We start from the raw sequence: 14,115 nt of genomic DNA on the forward strand, positions 1-14,115 counted from the left end.
ATAGTTGCTCCACCTGCTCAAAACTGATGGGCTGAACAGACGAGGCTCTCGCATATCAGCGCACAGGGGTATCACCCTCTTTATTTTGTTTTAAACTTTTCATATATCTGAGCTGGCGTGTCCACACGGGGCATTACGGGGGGTAATACAGAGCCACACATGTAATTGAAAACACCTGCAGGCCCGGAGACGTCTCGTTCGGTCCGGGATCCCCGGTGTATCGGCGTATAACGCAGGCATTCGTTTAGCTGTATCTGCCCTGCGATGCAGGGCTGCGGGAGCAGAGGACGCCAGAGAACGGCGTCGGCACATGGAAACACGCACCTCAAGGTCTGATTCAGTGTCACTTGTCAGTGGGGGGTGATATACATTTGACATGAATGTGTGTTGTGTGTATCGGCGGGTTGTAAAGAGGTCAGCACTCGGCTCAATCCCCCGTCTTCAGAGGAACATGTGTTCGCCTCCGTGTCTGATCTATCACCTGCTAGACAGTGAGGACAGGCCCGTGACGAGCCTCTGGGTGGGCACCGACCCTCAGCTGCAGCCTGCCTGCTTCTCTGACACCCTAAAAAGCAAACAAGGCCTCCGTGCATGTGGCGCTGGATAGACAAGTTTGCGGTGTAGGGTGGGGGGGGGAAGAGGCAGGAGGTCAAGTCAACTGTAGTTGTGTCTTTCCAACGACGCCGAGACAGACGTACGAGAGCCACATTCGCCAACGAATACTTGAGAGAAACCCATACAGTATAGACTTTGCGTATATCTTTATTTTGATGATGTAATCTTAGTGTATAGATTGGTTTCTGATCTAAGCCTATTGATTGGAGAGGGACCTGACAGTCTGTGATATTGGATATGGCTTTACTAATCTTTTGTGTATGTGGCCGGAGGAAAATAAGGCTGTAACATTACCCTGGTAGCCACGTTCGCTCAGGAAAGACTGCTGATCCCTATCTGTGGTCGGGCGCGGGCGAGACAGCGGTGTAGGTTGCCAAAATAGTCTGGCAGCTTGTATGCATCCACCACATTACAGCGGTGTCAGAAAATCCCCACAAGCAGAGAACACACCACAGAAAACACTGAAGCAACACCAGAACGTCGAGCAGGAACACCCACGGAGCAAACGCTTCAGCGTCCCAGTTTCCGAGACTGGACTCGTTCTGCGTGGCCGTACCCTCCCGTTCCAACGGGACACGCTTCTCCAACACGCTAAGCTGTTAACATGATGATGTCATACTTCTCCAAAGGCTTGCGTCTGATTTAGACGCAGGCTTTGACAACACAACAGAGCTTGTTTTCTCAAGTATAGATATGAACAAACGATCGGATACAGAACAACCAAGAAAAAAATGTCCTGCATCATTTAACACCGTACATTAATGCTATGGGGTATTAGCACTGCTATTAGCTGCAGGCTCTGACTCCTGGCAGGAGTGACTGACACCATACCTTCCGCGAGTTGTAATTACGTGAGAGTTTTTCCATTGGACCTGTGACCTTTTATCAGCCTCAGCTGGACATTTAAGGGGTCAGCGAGCCGGGCGAGTTCCCTCGAAGTGCTGCGAGCTGCTGCCGCTCACCAAACTTCAGGTGCTCAGCTATGAAAGAAGCCCGCTATCTTCACTATTATTAATATAATTTAAATTATTGATATTAATCCAATATTTCCATTGGCTTTCCCTTCAGACAGAGAATGCACAAAACCATATCAAATATAACAAAATATTATCATTAATTATACAGGTGAATAAAACACAACCATAAATGATAAATCATCTTATGTTACAATATATTACATAATAAGAATATTATGAGAAGTAAAGTGCACAAGATGTGTCATTTGAGTTCAGGGGACACATTCAGCCCTATTTCATCTTGAGGGGTCAAATAGGGCCATAATAAGTTTTACATTTTAACTTTAAAGTTTTTATTTGTTGTGGTGCAGAGTATGTGTGTTGATTAAGTCTATATGAAATTATTTGTTTTTAACTACAATCTCAACATAAAGCCGTGCAAATGACTTGCCTCTGCCTATCAGACAGGCCTCTTCCCCGCCTGTTTTTAAAACGCATCTTAAAACTCGCCTGTTCTCTTCGGCCTTCAACACCAGCTGAGCTCTTCTCTTAGAGCTTTACTAATCTTTTAATGTCTATTATAGTACACATATCCTTTTATCTGTTTCGTTTTATTTGTATTATATGTACCATACGCATGCGCTTTTACAACTTATTTATTGTATTGTAAAGGATTTTGGTCCAACCTGCTCAGGTCTCATTGTTGTGTTGTGTTGTGTCCACAACGCTTAAGAAATTTGTTTGAAAAAAACAATGTTTTCTTTGAAATGTTCACATCGTGCTTGGTGGTTTGGTCTGGATTGGAGCCTCTTACGAGCCTGTTTTGTTCCATGGGCCTTGTGTTTGACACCTCTGTCCTACTTCCTGCGTCTCTGACCTCCTCCTTCAGAAGACAATGAAGTCCAAACACACCTGAAGCCCCCAAAAGGCAGTAAAAACCTGAAGTCAGTCGAGTAGCAGGTGATCCAGTGGAGGAGGAGGAAGAGGAGGAGGAGGAGGAGGGGTTTTCCCCACCCGCCGATGGTGGTGAAAAACGCTGGCAGCTGGCACTATATAACTCAGGATGGCATGCTTGGCATGAGGCAGAGAAATATTAGTTACTTTTAGAACAACTCATCACGACGTCAGGTTCTCACAGCATCCTCGGCGAGGCGTTTCTTGTGACGGCGCCGGCGCTGCTACTACACCACAGAGACCACGAGGAGCTTTATGAAGCGAGCAGCGGTACAAATGAGGGAATGAAATATAAAATGTTAATAGTTAAGGTAAAGTCTCACACGCCAATATCTGGGGAACAGCATATTTCACGACAAACGTAGAGCTTTACAAAGCTGAATGTGGTGGTTCCGCTTTACACCGGATTACAGGTGCTGTATTAAGAAACACAATTTGGTCTAGACACTCTTGCATTTATAACAAGCTGGATATATATATTTTTTTTTGTAACTCCTCAGAGTCCCACAGGTGCTGTGTGGGATTTAGGTCAACGCTTTAGGAAGGTAACTCTTCAAATTACTGCACACACTTTTAGTGCGACTCTCTTTCTCTGTGCGCGTTTTTTTACCTTGTAAATGCAAAGCTCGTACCTTATTCCTCATTATAAATTAAATTTTATCGAACATGGAAGTGACACTTTTCTCTTTTTGTTTTTAACAATCTTTGCAGTTTACTCAGTTTCAACAATACAACAATGAGGATACTTGTGTTATTTAGAGTCATCTATTATATTTGCTTGTTTACAAAATGTCCCCATGCATTACTTTGAGCATTAATATCACACTGAGGGATTGAGTTTTTCTTTGGCCAGCCGTTGGCCACTTGTGATATGCTGATCTCATTGCATGATGTAGGGCAAGCCACAGTCCCCCCACTGATCCAATGATCAAAGTCCCCCCTAAGTCTGCGAGAGGCCTCACCGCGGCACTATGCCATGATTAAATGTCCTTTTTCCTTTTAATTGAATGCCATCACTTTTAGAGAATCACCTACTGTGCCACATACTGCGAAGGGTGTGACGGTGCATTTCACACACATGCAGGCACACACACACACACACACATACACAACACACATGCGCTGTCCTCATCGATGGCTTAGCTTGGCTTTCCACAGACAATACCCCGCTGTTTTTCCCTTTAAGCGTGCGCTAATAGCCGCAGCTTTATTTCCGAAGCAGCTCTGCTTTTTCTGGACGAGAGTCAAAGGCTCGGTGTGAGAAATTTGGGCTCGGATGAAGACATCCAGAGTGGGCGCATGTATAAATAGTGCCGTAACGCTCATACAATGGATGACCCCTCAAACCGAGTTGAACAAACACTACAGCTACGTCAGTGCACTGCGACGCGCCGCATCAGTGGAAGCGGACCAAGAGCCTGATATACAATCTTGTGTTACCAGCACAGATTGCACTAAACTGCTGCTGGCTGCTATTATGAGATGTGTTTCGGTGCAGAGCGTAACAAAAGCGTGTGATCATGGTTTTATTTTGGTACGTTTATAACTGTTTTGTCTCTAAGCGGAGCCAATAAACAAAGTCTTTAAAGGCTCTCTTTTAATGTTAGGTTATATATCATATAATCAAAGAGGACAGCAGCAGGCCGAACCCCAGAATTTACCTTTATATAATTAGTCTGTTGCTTTGTGGACGGATGTCAGTGGTGTCAGGGGTCAAAGTAACACGCACACACACACACACACGCACACTCACACACACACACACACACACACACACACACACACACACACACACACACACACACACACACACACACACACACACACACACACACACACACACACACACACACACACACACACACACACAGACTGATTTTCTCTTAATATTACATTAAATCATTTATTTCACATGCATTTTTAATTTATATTTAAAATAATGTTAAAATGGGCAAATTTTTTTTTCAATCAATTCATCATTAAAGGTGCACAAATGAATCCCTCTATACATGATGACTTGAATCTAAGTTTTTCCATTTTGGTGGTACTTTGATTATGATGGGTCTGAAGTGCGGTTGCATTAAAGGTGTTTGAGGAAGATACTGTGAAGTCTGAATGTCGTAGAAGACGTTTTAAAAGCACTCTGTGCACTGTTCATATAAAGCACTTGTTAAAGTTACACGAGATAAATCAGCATTTGAAAAAAAAAAAAAAAAAAAGCTCTTCCTGGGAAAAAAGAAAAAGAAAATCTATCGGCTAGATTTTCCCTCTGTGGTCCCAAAGGTCTCGCACTGGAGGAAAAACAACACGTGCAGGAAGTGGGGCGGGATGTTCGGAAAGCATTTAGTGGATCAATACGGCAGGCAAAGAGAGAGGGGAAGGTAGGCAGACAGACATGGAGTGGAAGAGAGGGAGTGACACCCAGAGCCCCGGGGACAGCGAAGTCCTCTGGGAACAGCCTGTGCTTTTCAGGAGTACTGTTACACATCTCAGTCAGTCTTGGTAGGAACATCCAACTCAGCAGCTTTTTGCAGCCATCCGAGTTAAACACTCGCTGGCGTGGGGAGAGCGCAGTGAAATGATGATGTCACCGGTGTCTCCCCGAGGCCACGGCCCGGCTTTAACATCCGGCCGCTGACCGGTCCTGCAGCTCACTGCGATCGTGACTCGAGAGTCCTAAACCCGGGATGCAAGGACGAAGGTTCTCCTTTTGTTCTAACATATAGATTTCATTATTTTTTTTTATTTTTTTTTTAGCGTTTACAATAAATACTGCAGCTTCTTTAACTTATCTCAGAGTGCAAATATGAGGTGAGACAGAGAAGTGTGGGAGCATGATCACCCACAGAGCTTGAACCACATTTCACACCCCCGACTCCCCACACGTGCTTCATCTGACTTTTCCTTTCTCGCATGACAAGATATTTGTAACAGCTGGAGCCAATAGAAAGCTTTTCTTGAGTTAGTTCGGCACCTTCAATCACAATAAATGTAGTGTGTGCAATTGTTGGGCATGTTTCTTTTGAATAGTGGACTTGAAAAAAATAGAATAGCTTTATTGTCATCATACATGGGGGCCTAACGAAAATATCTATAGCTGCCACTGGACGGTGCATTGATAACAAGCGAGATATATATGAAGATTATATAAAAAATTATACAATAAGATGTATACAATTCAGTGTGGGATGTAATACTATTTAATAAAAACCAATAAAATAGAATAATTAAAGCAGCATTGAAATGATAAAAACCATTAAAAGTGCGTTACTGTTTTGACTTGAAAAGTCTGATGGGCCATGGAGGGAAGCTGTTTCTCAGCCGGTTTGTCCTGCATTTTAATTTGTCACATTAAAGTTTTACACTACTTTTTGTTTTTTTTAAATCATGATTTATTTTCACTTAAGGGAAATTCTTTTCCTGTCCCCAAACCCTCTGAGCGAATACACACCAAACAAGTCAGTACTCACCTTCTTTCAACATGCCGACTTTAAGACACTTCATGAAGCGACAGGCCTGGCAGGACTTTCGTCTCCTTTTAGTGATCTCACACTCGTTGGTGGCTGGACAGCTGTACTCGATATTTCCTGCAGAGGATCAGAAACAGTGGAATCATTACTGCCCACACGATACGCATCGGCAATTAGAAATAATTTGCTTTTGGAATTATTACAGAGATAAAACAGAAATGGTAAACAACGGTTGCAGCATTTCATTAAACAGTGTGCAAAGCATGTACGCATACACACACACGCACGCACGCACGCACGCACACACACACACACACACACGCTCGCCCACCTGTCCCAAGGTGACCCCGTGTGACTCTCCTGAAGGAGAGGAGGGTTTAGTGGCATTTTGATGGGACATGTAAAAAGCACCTCCCCGCCCCAGAGTCCCACTCCCATTTTGATTCACAGATAAATTAGCTTCATTAATGCAGGACGTCCTCTCTGCAATGCTCACCACGACCCCTTCCAGCCCATCCTTCTTCACCTAAAGGATGATGGGAAGGCTGCCCTCCCTCAACAACACAAGGGCTAAGAGATGGACGTGCAGGCGAGCACTCTGCATAATGTTCCCCAGTAAAGACCAGGAGCTGCCGTTAGACTGGATGATCTAAGGCTCCCATATCATGTAGCAAAGCTCGATGTATTATTCAAGTCTGTCTTGACGGTTGTTGGCTCGCTATGGAAATATTTTCTATGCAATTTAATCACTCAGGTCCAAAAACAGACAGAAAGGCAGACATATTGAATCTGCTGCCGTGTAACCGCTGCCCGTCTTCCTCGCTAGTTTCTCCCTCCTCGAATCATCGCCTCAAAAGTTGACGCGACTCCGAGAATCCAATGACAAATCCTCTTTCCCAAGTATTAATGTCCCATGATTGAATGTTCAAACAATGTCCCGTAAGTCCAGAGACTGTATTAATGGTGCCTAAAAACAGCAAACCAGGTGTTGTGTGCCGCAGATCTAAGAGAGCCCACCTCCCCCACCCTGACACACACATAACCCCCCGTTGGTCAAGGAGAAGGTGCCAACATTTGTCAGGATCCCTGGCATGGATGGTGCCAGAAGGGTCACATGCACAGTTAGGGGCCCGCGGCACCATGCCAGGATGTTGGCAGAAGCTGCAGCCGGATTCGGGGTAGGTGAAGTCCGTTAAACTGAGAGGCATTAGCACAGGGAGAATAAAAGTACACTGCAGCCTGTGTGTGTGTGTGTGTGTGTGTGTGTGTGTGTGTAGAGTCACACCACAAACGGACTCCGTGCAGCATGAACACGTTCCCTTTTTAACTCGTTTATACAAGATGTGTGTTGATTTTAGATTTGAATCTTTGTCCAGGACAAAGTCCACCAACAAATGCATATTTATTTAACCCTTTGCTTTTAATTATATTCTAGTTAAACTGACTGAATTTTTTTAAATTTCTTTTATTTAATTTTCTCTGTGAACACACTTTTTGCTAGAATTGTCAGGAACAGTTATTTCACTCTGTATTTTATATGATTATACATACGTATATTAGGAATCAATGCATTATAATCTTTGCTGGATAAAAATTGATTAACTGAAGAACATCTGCATTTTTTCTAAACTTTTAAAGCGTGCATTTTCAATACGTTACACAAAATATCTCTTTATATCTGGTTGTTTTAGCAATTTAGAGTTGCAGTGTGGGGAATAAAAAAAAACAGATGTCCTGTGTATTAATGCACAACTCGAACAATTTGTAGCCTCTGAAGCGCCATCAAATGTTCCAGCAGTGGGACAAAACACTTCTTTTACTCCTATAATGCATAAATCATATCGGAGCCCAACACCACCATCCGGCAATCGATGTTCCAAGATGTGGAACCGTACGGGCCGTGAAATATCAAGTTGCATCATACAGTGAACACAGTGCAGTTCTGTTGAGACCATTTTCAAAAAGTGAAAAAGATCATGGCTATGAATTAAATTTGAGATTATTGTTTTGTTATTTCAACAACTGTTAAACAACATACCAGGACACAGTAGCTTGTGTGTGAGAGTGTGTGTGTCTTTAGTTTGTTTGTGTGTGTGTGTGTGTGTGTGTGTGTGTGTGTGTGTGTGTGTGTATGTGTGGTTGGGGGTTGCTGTGGGGGTCCACAATAGACTGAAATTGGCTGCCTCTAAAAGCTCACTGTCGGCGCAGCCTCTTAGTTAATCAGGTCTTGTGTCCACCTTTATTCCTCAAAGGACATTTCAACCACTCTAATATCCTTCCTTAACCTCTCTTATTTTCCCTCTAAATTTTGATATATTATTATGCCATGCTATTATCCACGCACTCATCTCCACTCAAGCCGGACCTCTCCTTGTCCTCCTCCTTTACCGGGGCCGGGACCCCCCTCCCTGATTACCATTCCATTAAAGTGGCTTCTCCTTTCTGTGAATGACCACATCCCCTGTCCCGCTGCCTTTTATTTAGAGGACTCCTCAGTGTCTCTCGTTCTCTCTCCCCTTCTTCTTGTTATTGCCCTGACAACACGTGCCTGAGCTTCTAATTACCCCCTCCCACCACATCATCTTCTCTCTCTTGGGCTGGAGGGGCCCGGGGGCAACGTACAGATCCACACCTCCCCACCCTCCTTCTTTGACTCTTTCCCAATGAAATGCCTGGCTCTTAATTACAGTCACCCAACACTGATTGTTATTGACTGAAACTCCCGCGGCTCGGGACGAATGACGGACAGATTAGGCTCATTACAGGCCTGTCCTCCAAAGAGGAGAGCGAAAGCAGGAAGAAGAAGAAGAAAAAGAAGAAGAAGAGAAGGGATACGGCAAGGCAACACAAAGTCACACACAGGGATCCTTCAAACTGGTGCCAACATTAGATTTTAAAAATTGACTGACTGGACTTGTTTATTTTTCTGAGGCTGGAGAAATGTCACCATATATGGAATGAGTACTTTTTTCCACCCTTCCCCCTTTTTTCTAGGATATCTGGCAGATCTTTAATATTACGGTGTGTTTTTGGCTGTACTGAGAAGCTCATGTTGCAAATGCGTGACATATTGTTTATACTGCAAAAGTACCACAGCGAGGAGTACATGAACACAAAGCACTTTCTACCTGCTTAATGTAGTTTTGGGAATTTACTGCGTCACAAATGGTCTGGACATCATAGCTAAGAGAAAAATCCTTATTTTGAATAAAAAGGCTGAAGTCCTCTTAACACAGCAGCAACATAAACGATTGTTAAGATATTCTGGGTTTAAGCTCACCAGATTTTTTTATTTTTTTTTGTCTACCTGTGGCCTCACTGAGCCGACGACATGTGTCCAGACACAAACAAAAAAAACAGCACATAAAAGTCAAAAACCTTCATCGCTGTTTGGGATGCATCATCTCTGTCCAAGTGATTATTCTGGAGTCGATCCCACACATGGCAGAGTCAGTGCCAGATGTATGATTCACATGCAAAGACATCAAAAAATCACAACCCCCGAGCAGATTTACAGTCTGGGCCTAATGCCTGCTGTAGACACTCGTAATCACTACATCGTATTAGTCCCATAAGAGCAGAGGGTTGGATTACAGCTCCGATAAACACATTGTGCACATAACAATGAATCCCTCATCTGGTCAACCTGTTTTACAGGCTGCTACAACTGTCATTATGAAGCTAATAAAGATGGATTAATGAAATCACAATGTGCAGTAAAAACAATGTGTGGTGAAAGATAAAAACACAAGACTGGTAAAAAGATGTGCTTTTTTTTTTTTTTTTTCTAAATGCGGCTTCTCGTCACTTTGCAGATGTTTGAGTGTTTAACAGCTATGAAATTAGAGAAATATGAAAATTTTTCTCTAATTTCAGAGAATCTACACAGAAAAAACTGACATAGAGCAGCCGGGACGAGTCAAAAAAATAAAAGAAAAAGAAATGAGCAGGTACCTTGTATTGTTCTTTTGAAAAAGGCTTTGCAGGCCTCACAGGAGGCCACCCCGTAGTGGTACCCCGAGGCGATGTCGCCACACACCAGGCACAGCCTCTTCGGGATGGCGTTGAGCATGTACTCGCATTTGATGGGCGAGTCATCCACCAAGCCACCGGCGCACTCCTCGTAGCGGCGTAAGCAGGCGCTGCCGCCTCCCAGCATTCCCGGGTTGAACATCGGCGGAGAGTCCAGGGCGTGCGAGCGCCCGCTGCCACCGTTGATGTAGCCGCCGCTGGCGTCGGAGTTGCCGCTGGGACTGTGGTGGCTGCCGGTGTCTACGAGTGAGGAGGACGGACTGGAGGGCTCGGTTTTGACGTAGGAACCACAGCTGGAGGACAGGTGCCGGTCCTCAGAGGGCATTCTTGTCAGCAACCTGGATGGAAAAGAGCCGAAGGGAGGTCAGCGTGTTAGTGAACGGACAGTAAATGGAAACGTATACGCAAAGAAGGTGCGATTCTCTGCAAAACAACGCAAGGAAGCAAACATCAATGAACCCCTAATGCACCAAATGTTGCTTTCTGCCATCGTCTCCTGATCGTCCTGTGAGAAATTCATCAGCCGGCTCATCTGAGTTTGATAGATTATGTTACAGACACAACCATTAATGTGCTGGAATGCCAAGTGATATACTGCGGTGGCTTATTCCTCTCAGGCAAAATGGTAACTAACGACCATGTCAACAGATGCGCCATACATCTTGCAAACAATGCCTACAGTTGGTCGGCTGCCAGAAGTAAATGAATGAATGAAACTTCAGAAGGCTGTTAATGGACAAAGAGAGGTGTTACACTCAGCATATGGAGGATCATGGGTAATACATGACCCAATCAATAGTCCCGGTTATTTTGCCAGTGGTCGGTGCCGGGTTACAGTTGGCTGACTGAAGAGGCACTGACCTGGGATTAAATTCCCTCGTCCAAAAAGATCCAGAGGTGGAAATGAAAGAAAAGTATTGGAAGTGTAAAAAATACATTTCTATTCAGTTTTAAAGTAAAGGTAAGGTGAAGATTTGTTTACATTTTGATGGTACGCCACAATATCCAAGCACCACAGTTGAAGCCTCATTCCTCTTTGAGACAGTTTGTTGCTGCGCTTGCAGAACATTGTCAGAACATTGTCAGAAACAAGGCGTGAAATGAGGTCTGGGTCTGCCTTAAAACTGCTGCCTCTGTCTGTCACAGTGGGTGTTGATCTTGCACAACTTCCGCCACATGCTTGTATGACATGATGAAATGCGGGAAAACCGTGTTGGGAATGTCTGAAACTCACAGAGAGTTAAAGCTGGTTATGTTTTGATTAAAGAAAACAAATCACTGCTGTGGTTATTTGTTCTTTGTGCACATGAATGAAGTCATGAAGTCATCTGGCCCTGATGACACCAAACCTCTCTTTTAACTGCTAACGGGTAGTAGGAGGCGGAGGAGGAGGAGAAGGTGGAGGAGGAGGAGATAGCCTCTACCCCTGGGCCCAGATCAGATCTATTGATCCTCTGCTTCCTTCCTGTTCCAGATGAGGCATGAAAAAATAAACCCTCTTCTTACGGGTCCCAGACATTCCTTATGCATTTTTAATCAGTCAGGACTGTTAACATAGTGCAAGATGGAGAGATACAACATCATGTTAGTCTTCATTCTGAGGCTATTGTGGTTTATAAAAGATTCACAGGGCTCACGGTAAATCTTGTTAGCAATCAGCATGCAGCCACAGTCAATTGGAAGGTATATTTTCTCCCATCTGAGGGAATTGGAGAGAGCGGCGTGGTAACAGTTAATACATCATCGCAGCTAGATAGGGGGATTCCCTATGGGATAGTACATTGTGGCGTATGTAAAAAGTAGTTCATTCCACACTTAGCACACAGCAACGCTGGGGAGATGTTTTTTGTTAGGTTTAATGGAAATTTCTAATGGGTCCTTTCAAATCTGTCGAAATGAAATAATGGCACGAACCGCCAATTCGCGCCGACAGAAATAGCCTCATAGTTTCATAATTTGGTTTTTCCCCTCTTATTATAAAGAGACAGGGTTTTCTAAGCACCGCCTGACTCTCCTCAACCTGTCCCACTCCCTTGGCAACACACACACACACACACACACACACACACACACACACACACACACACACACACACACACACACACACACACACACACACACACACACACACACACACACACACACACACACACACACACACACACACACACACACACACACACACACACTCACTCACTCACTCAAAGCGCCTAACATCTAAAGGGGTAGTGTTTGCTTCGCCGCGCAGAAAAATGGTACAAACCGAGCAGACAAGCTCGACTCATCAGACAGACGTGAAGGTCACCTGCCTTCTCTGTCTTCTGCTGCTCTGAGAGGCCCAGACGGTCCCACAATGGACGCCTCAGAGCAGCAGACGAACAGGTTTCAGGCCGTCCGCCGCGCTGAAGGAATGACAGCGTCTGGTCAAAACGGTTCACATGATGGTAACACGGCGCACGCTCAGATCTCTGGCCCCTGTGTTGTTGTTTCTGGGGGGGGGGGGGGTTATGCTGCGGGGGGGGGGGTGGGTGGGGGTGGGGGCTTCTGGTTCAGGGGCCAAGTGACGGGTGAGAAACCGCTCCAACCGAGCAGCTTAAAATCTCAAATGTTTGTGTGTGCATTTTGGCATGTCCTCCTCATGCTGGCAGTGCTGCAGATCCCCAGCTTCCTCAAGCAAATACCGAATCCATCCACCTCTTCCCCATTAAGGAGATATATATATATATACACACAGACACACACACACACAGATAGGCAAAACATTTTTTAAATAAATCAAAGCAGGTCCAAAATATAAATGAAATGAAACACATATTCACCGAAAAACTGCACAATGACCTCATGCTGTCCTTGTCTTGAGTGAAGGGTTATACATGCGATTCTCTATATTTTGCTATGTATTTTCCCACAGAGGGGAAATATTATTGTTAAGCTTGGGGTTAAGCTTGTAGCAAGGAACCCGGCGTAAATCATGGTGCTGAACACACAGGCGAACATGGAAGCACAGAAGGACAGAGGCAAGGAGCCATGCATGAAATTAGTTCATTAATCTTTCTATGATAGGCTGTCCTTGTTTGGGGCAAACTCTATCAGCTTTAAACTGAGTGCCCCTTCCTGCCTGACACATAGATTACACTGTTAGTCCGTGGCCGGGTTGTCTGAGAAATGAATGGTCACGCGAGTGCGAAAATGGGCGAGCGCATGTCGTCCAAGTGTTAAGTAGTAACAACAACATGTGCCGGCACGAATGAAGGTCGTCAAAAACGAGTGTGCGCTTAAATTCAAATGCATATTATTAATGTGTTCTTGCGAATAAAGTGTTTTTTTCCCCCCAAAGATACAGTGGTTAAAATACCGTTAACATATAAATATTTCTGGCATAACAACAGCTGTGTGCTTTAAATTTGCACACACATTTGAATAGTACACCTAAAATCTAGATAACTATCTATGGTAAAGTTATTTAATGCCCGAAAAATTCTATTTCACAGCTGGCATTCTCTGTGGACAGCAGAGGAAAAAGAATCTCATTGTTCATGTTTTTCTAATGTGCATATGAATAGAAACTTGAATTGGAAACATAATTTAGCTCTTTACTTGTAAGGAACAGTTTGTTCCGCAAATTGTTTTTCATGTTATTTCTTATGTGTGTGTCCGTTCTTTGTATCACCAGGATCCAAGGCAACTTTTCCTTCTGTCAAAATGCAGCTTTTTCAGGCCCTGCCGACAAAGAGCTGACGGTTTTGGAACATCAATAAAACCTTCAGAAATAATCTGATCTGTGCGGTAAAAGTTTATTTTCAGAAATCCAAGTTTCTTCCCCTGAATAAGTCAGCCCAGGTTCTACATTTATACTCCACCAATTTACCTCTGCAGCCTCTATATGCTCCCATCACCACGCAGAACTTCCAGCATATGGCCTCTTCAATGTCACTGCCACGAGGAGAGATTGCATAGATTTCCCACATGGATGATGTCTCCTTACCTGGAGTATCAACCCCCCCCCCCCCCCCCCCCCCCCCCCCCCCCCCCCCCCATCTACATACACAGCCACCACCTCTAGGAAATTGCTCTCTGCAAAGTCAAAC

The 14,115-nt window shown here is 44.3% G+C and overlaps 1 protein-coding gene across 3 annotated transcripts in view; it reads right to left on the reverse strand.

Moving 5' to 3' along the window:
• esrrgb (estrogen-related receptor gamma b) overlaps positions 1-14,115 on the reverse strand; it is a 46,393-nt gene that overhangs the window by 16,000 nt on the left and 16,278 nt on the right. For all 3 annotated transcript variants that reach the window (XM_080490800.1, XM_080490799.1, XM_080490798.1), the window contains exons 2-3: positions 9,950-10,365; positions 5,996-6,112 (exon numbers count right to left, since the gene is read on the reverse strand). In XM_080490800.1, the coding sequence (XP_080346926.1) occupies positions 5,996-6,112; positions 9,950-10,352 (520 nt within the window). In that variant the 5' untranslated portion in view covers positions 10,353-10,365. The remainder of the gene's footprint in view (positions 1-5,995; positions 6,113-9,949; positions 10,366-14,115) is intronic.

This window comes from Lipophrys pholis (genome assembly GCF_963383615.2).
Source record: "Lipophrys pholis genome assembly, chromosome: 21".
Taxonomy (NCBI): Eukaryota; Metazoa; Chordata; class Actinopteri; order Blenniiformes; family Blenniidae; genus Lipophrys; species Lipophrys pholis.